Source organism: Ochlerotatus camptorhynchus, unplaced genomic scaffold (genome assembly GCF_037179485.1).
Source record: "Ochlerotatus camptorhynchus isolate MF236.1 unplaced genomic scaffold, CSIRO-AGI_Acam_v1.1 ptg000190l, whole genome shotgun sequence".
NCBI classification, from domain to species: Eukaryota; Metazoa; Arthropoda; class Insecta; order Diptera; family Culicidae; genus Ochlerotatus; species Ochlerotatus camptorhynchus.
This window is the reverse complement of record NW_027040680.1, coordinates 3982-14843: the sequence shown is the minus strand read 5'-3', so window position 1 is coordinate 14843 and position 10862 is coordinate 3982. Positions and strand designations below refer to the sequence as shown.

Genomic DNA, 10862 nt, shown 5'->3' with positions numbered 1-10862 from the left:
TGAAAAGGCCAATGCTCTTGGTCAACACTTTGTGAATTCACATAACCTTGGTCAAGCCATGGTGAATCCCTACGAGCCTGCAGTATCGGAGGCAATGTCTAGAGTCGCTGCTATCCCAGTAGTTGTCCTTGACGACAGTAGAATATCGGCTGACGAGGTGACAGCAGCGATTAAATCAACCAAGAACATGAAGGCCGCTAGTGTCGATGAAGTGGTCAACCTCGAGTTGAAAAACTTGAGTGTTGACTTTTTCGGCTTGATGCTTGGAAACTTCCCTGCATGCTAGAAGTTAGCCAAAGTCATTCCACAAGCCTAGCAAAGACCCTACCAGTGCCAAAAGTTATTGCCTCATCAGCCGCTTGTCCTCCATCTTGAAGCTATTAGTCTGCTGGTATTTTCAAATGATAATAATATCTTTCTCAAAGAGCAATTCAGGTTTAGGAAAGACCACTCTTGCATCCACCAAGTCGCACGGGCTACTAACAGCATCAAGCGGATCAAGTCCATTTCCAATACATCTGCCATGGCATTGTTTAACGATGAGAAGGCGTTCGACAATGTCTGGCATGATCATCTCACTTCCACTCAGCCATACGTCGATGCATCACAGATGTTCCAGTTCCGGCAGTCACAGCAAACCCAATCAACCTTAAAACGTTCCATCAATGCCAGGGGGATAATTCCCCCGCTGCTCCTGAATTCGAAACGAAAAAAACATCTTCTCAACGCCTCATTTCTGTGTACTATCAGAATGTTAGAGGTATGCGAACCAAAATTATACAGTTACGTTTACTTCTTTCCAGCTGCGACTACGATGTGCTCATCTTCACAGAAACTTGGCTTCGAGCCGATATTGATAGTGCTGAAATTTCATCCGACTATACATTTTACCATTGTGATCGTAGTGCGTTGACTAGTCAGTATTCTCGCGGAGGAGGAGTATTAATTGCGGTCAAAGCTCATCTCAACTGTGAGGCTATTCCACTGTTGAATTCTAACCACCTTGAGCAAGTCGCCGTCCGGGTACGATTGGATTCTCGGTGTCTTTATTATTACCTTCCACCAAACTCATGTGCCGACCTGTACTCTGCACACGCTAACGCAGTGCAGCATATTGCAAACTGTGCTTCTGCCGCGGACATAATTGTATCTCTGGGTGACTTCAACCTCCCCAATTTGCGTTGGCAATTGTATGAGGATGTAAATGGTTTCATTCCCTTGAACGCTTCTTCCGAGCATGAACAGGCACTAACTGAAACTATGTTTGCTACCGGTTTCCAGCAAGTTAACCGATATGTGAATGCAAACGGAAGGCTTCTCGACCTTGTATTCGTCAGTCTTCCAGAGCGACTAGACCTCATTGAACCCACCACGCCTCTGTTGCCCGTAGACAATCGCCACGTGCCTTTTGTTTTGCTGTTCGATGAGAGGACAGAACGAGTCAGACGATAATCTTTACTACGATTTCCGCTCGTGTGATTTTGGCCAGTTGAAAACGGCTCTAGCTGCCGTTGACTGGGATTCCTTACCACTAACCGGGCCATTGGATAGAACATTATCAGCATTCTATGACAAGCTTTATGCAGTGCTTAACGACTATGTTCCTCGGAAAAGCCGATCGTTCAATTCAGTTTTCAGCAAGCCATGGTGGACCTCCGAACTACGGCATCTTCGTAACATCCTAAGGAAAGCACGTCACCGTTTCTTCCTTTCGAAGTCTGAGAGCGACCGTAATTACCTTCGCGAAGTAGAGCTGCAGTACAAAACAATTCTATTATCTACGTACGATAACTACTTACTCAGGATCCAGGACAGCGTAAAACAAAACCCATCGTGCTTCTGGGATTTCGTGAAAAAGCGGCAAGCATCTTCTCGCATCCCAGGCAACGTTACCTTCAATTTTTATCTAGTTCGTTTATTTGTAAGGCTCAATCGCGTTAGCTTTACGGAGCCGATAATTCATTGTTCTTTGTTTGTAACAAAATTCACTTCATTATATGTCTAGTAGGAGTTGGGCCGGATACTCGCGGCTTACTCGAGGTTAGAGGGGTACATTGTCGAAGGATAGGAAAAGGGGAGGAGCTTGGGAGTAGGGTATCGTTGCCACATCAGAGCGTTGTCGCCAGTGTGAACGGTAGTGTGGTTCTAGATTCGTCTGGAGTTCGACCGGCTATGGTGACCAGTGGGCGACGATGAGGCTCATCGAGACGGGGGACAAAACAAACAAAAACTAATAAAGAGATACAAAAGACAAACGAGAATTAAATTCTTATACTGTTACCTTCAATGATGCCCAGGTTAATACAAATGTGGATGCTGCAAACCTTTTCGCCATGTTCTTCGAGAGCGTTTTAAGTAAAGTCTCACCTATACCAAGGCGCGATTGTTTTGCTCACGTTCCTTCGCACAACATCAACGAACCCGTTATTCAGTTTTCCGCAAATGAAGTAGTAAAAGTCATCGATGACCTTGACATCAAAAAAGGACCTGGGACGGACGGAATACCACTCCTGTTGCTGAAAAACTGTTCAAGAGAACTAGCGAACCCAATTGCTCACTTATTCAACCGATCACTTCACGAAAGAACCTTTCTGACAGCTTGGAAACCTGCTTGCATCGTTCTTATTCACAAATCTGGCAACTGTAATCAGGTGACAAATTATCGCGGCGTATCTATACTTTGCTGTCTCAGCAAAGTGTTTGAAAGACTGGTGCACAACGTTCTATACAACGTAGCGACTCCCATCATCTTTGATGGTCAGCATGGCTTTATGAAGCATCGTTCTACAACAACGAACCTCATGTGTTACGTCACCGCACTGTCCCGCGAAGTAGAAGAGAGGCGGCAAGTTGACGCGGTGTATGTTGACTTTACGAAAGCCTTCGACACTGTACCGCATATTCTAGCTGTGGAAAAACTGAAGCACATAGGTTTTCCAGATTGGATTACAGAGTGGATATATTCGTACTTGTGCAACCGTACTGCATATGTTGCGGTTAACTCGACTCGATCCCGCACTTTCAAAATCACGTCTGATGTACCCCAAGGAAGCATTCTGGGACCATTAATATTCAACATTTTTATAAATGACCTGTGTCTGCTGCTTTCCTCGTTTTAGCTTTCATTCGCTGATGACCTAAAAATGTATGGTGTCATAGCTTCTCTTCCGGATTGTATTGCCCTACAAGAAGATATTGAAACTATACTTGTATGGTGTGACGATAACGGCATGCGGGTCAATAACATGAAGTACAAAGTTATTACCTTCGTTCGCTGCAATAACCCTATTCTTCATCAATACAGAATGAAAACTGCATCATTGGAACGTGTGTCGTCCATCTGCGACCTTGGCGTTACCATCGATTCGAGGCTCAGATTCAACGAACACGTGAGCATTACCACTGCCAAAGCTTTTTCTGTGCTGGGATTCATCCGTCGCCACGCTTCCGAGTTCACCGACATCCACGCTTTAAAAACTCTCTATTTCTCGTTGGTTCGTAGCATTCTGGAGTACGCTGCTCCGTTTTGGTCCCCTTATTATGTAGCTCATGTTCTCACGATTGAACGGGTGCAGAAAAGGTTCTTACGGTTTGCACTGAGACAACTTCCTTGGAACGATCCGACCAATCTTCGTCCTTATTCTGACCAATGCAAGCTCATAGGATTGGAACCACTATCTGTCAGACGAGTAACGATGCAGAGGCTATTTCCCAGACAACCAGAAGTCGTAAAACAATGTACAGACAGTATCGTAAATTGCTACAGTTTAAGTCAAAATCGCATATTAGAATGGCATACCTCGCAATATGTTTAAGTTAAATCGTAGAGAATGCAAATTTCCGACTTATATGCGATGACTCATTTTTCCGTCGTACTGTATCACAAATTTAATCGGATTACATCGTAAGACTTTTCAAAATGGATTTGTTATTACAGATCAAATTGCATATGATGTTAAATCAACTCGTTTAAAATTAAACGAAAATATGCACGTATACGGCTTCCACTTTTGTACGTATAAGCCATTTCTTTGCATTCTAAACGACTTGTTTGTTTGTATATATGTTTGTATATCACGAAAACAAATTTGAATATACGTGCATTCTGGTTGTCTGGGTTATTTTCGATATCATTGGAGGATCTATCGATTGCCCTGAACTTCTCGCACAGATCCCGCTCAACATTCCTCCTCGACGGTTTCGGAGCTCAGCTTTAATAGCAGTCCCATACCACAGAACAAACTACGGCTACAACAACCCTTTTGATTCGTGTCTTCGCTTGTTCAATGTTGTCTGTGACGAATTCGATTTTAACTTGACTAAAAACGTTTTTAGAAATAGGATTAGTAGTAATTTCTAGTTTATAAGTAAAATAGTTCAGGCTCTTTTAGACAATGCTTGACATTTATCAGTTTTTCAATAGTTTCTTGTTGAAAATCAACATTTGGAATATTTTGATATTTTGATATTTCTGATCGATTGGTGGTAAAATTATTGAAATTGGACCAGGGGCAGTTTAGTTATTAACATTCAGAATCTTTCATAATTCGTTACATGTTCTAGTTTCGGTTTTCACAAAGTGTACCCCCATATAGAAATCACAGACGTAGTCCTACGTCAAAAGTTAGAGGCAAATGAATGTAAATGACTGCATGAAATGAATGTAAATGATTTTCCATGCCTGGCTGGAAGTCACGATCTTGGATTCCAAAATGACGTCAAAGCATCTAGTTCTGACATTTACACGTCATCTTCGTTCCGAAAATATCCATGCTGTGTGGTATTTGGCACTTTTACAGCCTTTAAAACTTACACAGGAAGTTCATGTGCACACTAGTGCCACGTAGTGAGAAATTTCTGAACTAATATGGCCACCATCCGAAAGAACTTGGTCAACTGAACAACTTTACTGATAACAGTAACAGGAAGTTCAAGTGCACACTTGAGCCGCGTAGCATTTTAGAAAAACAAATAGCAAAGATGAGGGTAAAACCATAGAGGTAACTCTAAGACCAGAAGGCCCCTAGGAAACGAGCTCAACTTTTTGGCTCAGCTCTGGTACTATCTTCGGTCCCAAACTAATCGATGCACCCCTCGAATCATAGGAAAGTTCACGAACCCCTCATTTTATCTGTCAAACTTTCATAGCGAATCAAAACAAACATTGTGTAGTACTAGAATTTTGACTAGAATGGGGTACGTTAATCGATTTGCTTGGGACCAATAGGCTAGTCAAGTAGTGAGCCAATTTAAAATCGTTAGTTTCGAATTGATTGTTGGTAAAACGCCCATGTAGAGGAAAATCACAATTTAATGCACAAAATGAATCTAAATTTAAGAACAAAGTCCTACACCTACACACTTGGCAAATAATTGATTATACGCCGCCACAACAATAGCCTTGCTCGATTTCAGGGATTTTTCTGTTAACCTTTACGATACCACAAAAAAATGTCATTCTGTTCATATTTCTTCAAATCGCACCCTATTTGACTGAAACTGGTTTTAACGATTTCGGCACACATTCAAAAGTTATTGCAGCATATCTATGTAGCTAATTCTAAAATCTGTTCCACATCCATGAATTTTATAACCTTCAACCTACACTCAATTTTGTTTTTACGCGATTTTTTTTCGTCTCTAGTTTATATCGTGTGATCTAAAATTGCATCGAAATTAAATGCAATTTATTTAAGAATATCCCAAAAACAAATAAAAATATGCTGGAATTGAAAGTTATGTACACCCAACCAGGAACCGAGAGAATCTTTAACAGATTTGCATGAAAAGTAAGCAAAATTTGCAATGTTTTGCTACATGAACAGATTCTGTTGTGATGTAATTGTTATGTTAGCTTATTTTTCGAACAAAGTTTGTTCCCCCAAATGTTTTGCTTCTAGAAAATCAACTCGTGCAGGTTTTATACAAAAATATGCATTCTGAAAAAAAAACTTGATTTTACGCTACAGTACATTGCAAGAACTGCCTATACATCTGTTGCATGAGACAAATGCAGAGGATGTAATAAATCCAACCTTACAGTGGATGAGTGGATGTAAGAGAATTTTGTTTTGCGTGTACCGATCCCCACGAGGACAAAATCTAAAAAATCTAAATAATGTACAAACAGTATTGAGTGTAGTTGTGATCAACCAAAATTACTTTGTGCCGTAAAGGTTAACCCTCTTGCACACGCTAGCGCATCTATCGTAAACTTTTTTCTATCTGAGCAGTGTTTTCATCACTGAATAATAGTACCGTTGATATCCGGTACGGCGGCGATTAAAATCTAAAATTAGGATAAACAATCATGTTGATGATCTCTGTTTCACGGCCTAGTGGCGACGAAAAAAAAAAAATAACAACCATTCTGAACATAGGCATTTCACTGTTTCTTTATTTAAATCACAAATTATAATTACAAAGGCACACAGTAATGGAATTTTAATAAGGCACTAACTTTCAGCATTTCCATTTCAAGCCTGTACGTACACCACTTCCGGAATTCGTTTCTTTCTCTCCTCTGGGACACCCTCTATCATGTACCGCTGCACACCGTTGAGAACCCATAGCTCCAAGGCAGTTATTGCTAATTAAAAACGAAATGCGAAAATTAACTTCATGTCATCTTTTCAGTTACAGGAATCTCACATGACATTCCGAAAAACATGGACATTATGGCCAACACTACACCTGACGAAGCGTCTCCATCGTTTTGGCCAATTTCACGAGAAACGTCCCAGCAGGTCCACAGTATGAATAGCGAAAGAGTTCTCACGACGACAAACACCCTGTTAACGCGAACGGAGCAGACTTTCCTCTGAGGAAGATTGAATCACAATGAATCATTGAAAGACACTCTAATAGCAATATCCTTTCAAAGCTACCTCATCAATGCCATCCTTCAGCAAACCGGCAAACATGGCAGACAGTATGCCGATCTTCAAACTGACGCCCAGAATGATGACGTTCTTCGTTCCTGTAAGGTGTCAATATTAGAAGTCAATATCAATCAGCCGAACATAGCTTACCATCGGGACAGGAGAAATCTCGACACGCTGGCTTCGCCTCCATCAACCGGTAGAGACAGAGAGTGGCGCCGAAACCCGCAATCAAGCAGCATAGAATTACATAAACCGAACCGATCCGGCGAAACGAATTCACGTCCATTTTAGTTCCGATTGGCGGACAACTGTTTTTAGCGGCACACTGAATCATCGCGACTGAAGCGAAAAACTAACTACACACTATTTGTATTGGTATAACGCTACTGCTGCAGATTCGCTCGCTTGTCGATTATTTGGAGGTGGGAGTGTAGGGGTGGATCATCGGTCGGTATGTGTCGTTTTGGGTTGTTTACAATCTGCGTCAAGCCAACTGCTAGCTGCGGATGAATGCAAATGCTTTTGGCTCGCTGTAGCACGTGGTTGTTTAGCCGAACGGGGAATTGGTATTGGTGTATGCAGTTTAATTAAGATTCTATAAGATTCAGACAACTGCAATGTTTGCTAGTGTGGCACACCAGGTCGTTTTCCACAGTATAAAAATGTGATTTACAAACAAGAGTTTAGAAGCATTGACAGTACCGCTTAATCGAAGCTTAATATTAATAAATGCATCGGTTTGCGCTTACACTGTTAGTTTCAGGTAAATGATGTCTTCGTGAAAGTTGAAAGTCTGATGTAAGTGAAATAAGATCACCCTACACGGTAACCCCAAAATACCCAATAATGACTACAAAGTAAGCATTTTCGAGGGCGACTGGGACTACCCATTAAATGAGTAAAAATATTACCCATTTATGAGTATTTTTTATTCAAAAATGAATACTTACTACTTGTTTTTGTAGTTGTAATTACTCATAAATGGGTAAAATTTTACTCATTTAATGGGTAGTCCCAGTTTTGCTTACTTTATAGTCATTATTGGGTATTTTGCGGTTACCGTGTATGGTTAATGAGTTCAGAATATCAACTTTTTAGTTATTTTAAATAGACCAACGCAATGTTGGACAAAGTTGTACAACAACTGTGCAAAAAGTACAAAATTTCAATTCTAATGGTACTCATTTTATTCTGGTTTTGAAAACGTATCTTAGGGTGACTCATAAGAATCTGCTTATTTACATTAGCTTTTTTCATTGATGGAAACTTTTAGAAGTTTAGAAAGCGCGTGCTTTTACTGACGTAACTATGTTCCTGATAACTTTTCAACTAAAATGCCCTCGGGTAAGCCACCAGTATACCAGTGTATCTTCGCTTTGGAAACTAGACGTAGCAGAAAGTTTTTTTTTCCTCTGTTCGGGACCTAACACTACTGCGACCAGTAAATTGATCTATTGTAGTATATCCCGTGTCCTTAGTTTAGTGCATGTCGTATTACTCCATCACTATTGAGAAATGATGAAGTATTATTCGATTTTTTTTTTTACAGGCCACTCTTGCATTTATCGCAAGGATCCGACTCTAATTGAAAGGTCCCGCTATTCATACCCTTCGAAATGTTGAAACACCCTCCAAAGGCGCGCCCCTTTGTCAGTAAAAATTGGATTCCCGGCGTAGTGGTTAACATCCATACCTCTCACGCCAAAGTCACGAGTTCAAATCTCACCCCCGGACAAGTCACGAATGACCCAAGAGTGTTAAAGCGACTATAATAAAAAAAAAAAAAATTAAGGTATGTCACCGATAATGACCATGCATCAGAACCCTAGTCTTAACCACTTCAACTAGGGAACAACGAATAGAAGATTAGGAATCACATAGATGAAGACAACTAACTCCTTTTTTTACCTTGTTTCAAGATCATCCTCGGTAGACAAAGCCGAGTCTTGTCACTATCAACAAGGCATAAAAAGTAACAAGGACTAAGATGTGTTCCTTGGATTACTGAAAAATCCTGTTCGCCTAGTTTGAAGTAGCAAGGACTAGGAATCGGTGGTAGATCTTACATCCCGTAACGTACTACAAAAAGGTGATCTACCCAAGTTACGGGGCTAGCAGAAAGTTTAGAAATATTTAAACATAATCCATCAACATTGCTTAATAGAGATCAAGGAAACGGATACTCGAGACTCTTAAGCATGCTACCGAAAACCACACATCGTGGCATGTATCTACCTGTTAGAGACTAAATTTAGGTACCTGGTTAGGTAAATTGTGACATGGCAGTAGATACCTGCTGATTTTTAGTACCTATTGATTAGTACATAACTCGTAGATAAGAGATGAATTCTTCGGTGGTGTTTAGTACTTGGCACTGATGAAGTCTGCAAGTAGTAGACGAATCTCCGTCAAAAGATAAGCTATTACAACGGAATTAAAAAAATAAACCATCACACTCAAAGCTCTTCATGAAGGGATTCCGTTAAGCGGTTCTTTAATTTAAAAGATTCATGCATAACCTTTAACATAAATATATAAAGTATAGGAAAATCGAGGGGCCTCATAGCCTAGTCAGTAAAGGCACGGTATTGCCAAGCCAGAGGCGGCGGGCTCAATTCCCGGTCCGGTCGTGGGAATCTTTCGGGTTGGAAATTTTCTTGACTTCCCTGGGCATAGAGTATCATTGTGCTTGCCACAAAACATACGAGTTCATGCATTGGTATTGGCATCGAAAGCTCTCAGTTAATAACTGTGGAAGTGCATTTAGAACACTAAGTTGAAAGCACGCAATAATCTAATATGCCAACATGACCTACTTAATGCATGAACCCTTATACATATATGCTTCTACTTACAGAAATGAAGCATGCACAAAAAAAACTGAAGCAATTAATTTCGTCCTTTCCCCTTCAATAGCACATTTGTTTACTTACTGCATCGTAATCATTCCACTCTTATAACAATAACCATAGTAATCACACTGCAAGGAAGTCCAGTATGCAACAAGTGTCATTAGACATTCATTCACTGCCCGGCTACCATTCGATGGCGCCACCAATACACACTTTAAAGATGCAGGTGCATCTGTAAACAAATTGATGTTGGTGTTCCGCATGCGCATTGACGATCAGCTAGCATTCATTCCGCTTTCTTTACTCGGGTTCATTCGACGAGTCAGCTGATTTGGTCATCTGTTATTATATTGTAATTGCCGGGATTTCTTTCAACAGGTTTGCTAGAACATAGCAAGTCAATCGTTTTGAAACTTGAAGCACAATTTATGGGTTGAAATTTGGTTTGATCGAAAAGGCATTGGAAAAATATATCATTTTCAAGTGCAAGTAAATTGAAAGGGCTGACCTTTCGATCATCGAGCTGCGTAGTATTGTAAGCGGTGCCGGTAGTGTAGTGGTAAGCGTGACTGCATCTCACTTCAAGGGGCCTGGGTTCAATCCCAGAAGACGCCGTCGAGATTTTATTAGGTGTCAAATCTATGATCACGGGAAATAAAGCCGTTGGTCCCCGGTCCATGAGTTGATGGGTCGATAGGTAGGGTCCAGGTGTGGGAGCTGTCTCCCTGGCGTCGGTAGCATTGCAGAGTGGTCCTGAATGCAGATTTAGGTGGAACGATAAGTTTTGAGTCTGAAATTGAAACTTTAGACTAAAAGTTTCTTCTACAAAGTTTTTCCTTATAGTTAGGCCCTCATTTTTATGATAATGAATTCTAGGGTGGTTCCTATTATCATTAAAATCAAAAATCTAACTGTTTTTTGAAAAAAAAAAAAAATTAAGGTATACAAAGTTATAGCTGAGCTAATTTCAAGCAACTTTGTAGAAAACAACTTTTTTGTATTTCTTAAATTGGCCGATTTAGAGCTATTTTCTTGAATTGAGTTAGGGTGGCTCTAAAAAAAACAGCTCCACAAAGCTTGTCAATATCTTTCGCCGATCAAGAGTTATTGACATTTTAAAACTAAA

General features: G+C 40.5%; 1 protein-coding gene across 1 annotated transcript; it reads right to left on the bottom strand.

The window, feature by feature from the left end:
- Nucleotides 1-6451: 6451 nt before the first annotated feature.
- LOC135702264 (uncharacterized) lies at nt 6452-7248 on the bottom strand. Its single transcript, XM_065223290.1, has 4 exons — nt 7032-7248; nt 6888-6979; nt 6652-6820; nt 6452-6589 (listed from the first exon to the last, which is right to left on the bottom strand). Exons 1-4 carry the CDS (start codon nt 7216-7218, stop codon nt 6477-6479), a joined length of 561 nt encoding a protein of 186 aa, XP_065079362.1. The 5' UTR covers nt 7219-7248; the 3' UTR covers nt 6452-6476.
- Nucleotides 7249-10862: the final 3614 nt, after the last annotated feature.

Excerpts from the sequence above, each read along its gene's own strand:
- LOC135702264 (XM_065223290.1), bottom strand. The coding sequence starts at position 7,218 with ATGATTCAGTGTGCCGCTAAAAACAGTTGTCCGCCAATCGGAACTAAA. Across the intron at positions 6,980-7,031 it reads AGATTTCTCCTGTCCCGATG|GAACGAAGAACGTCATCATT; the intron begins GTAAGCTATGTT and ends GACACCTTACAG. Across the intron at positions 6,821-6,887 it reads TGAAGGATGGCATTGATGAG|AGGAAAGTCTGCTCCGTTCG; the intron begins GTAGCTTTGAAA and ends AATCTTCCTCAG.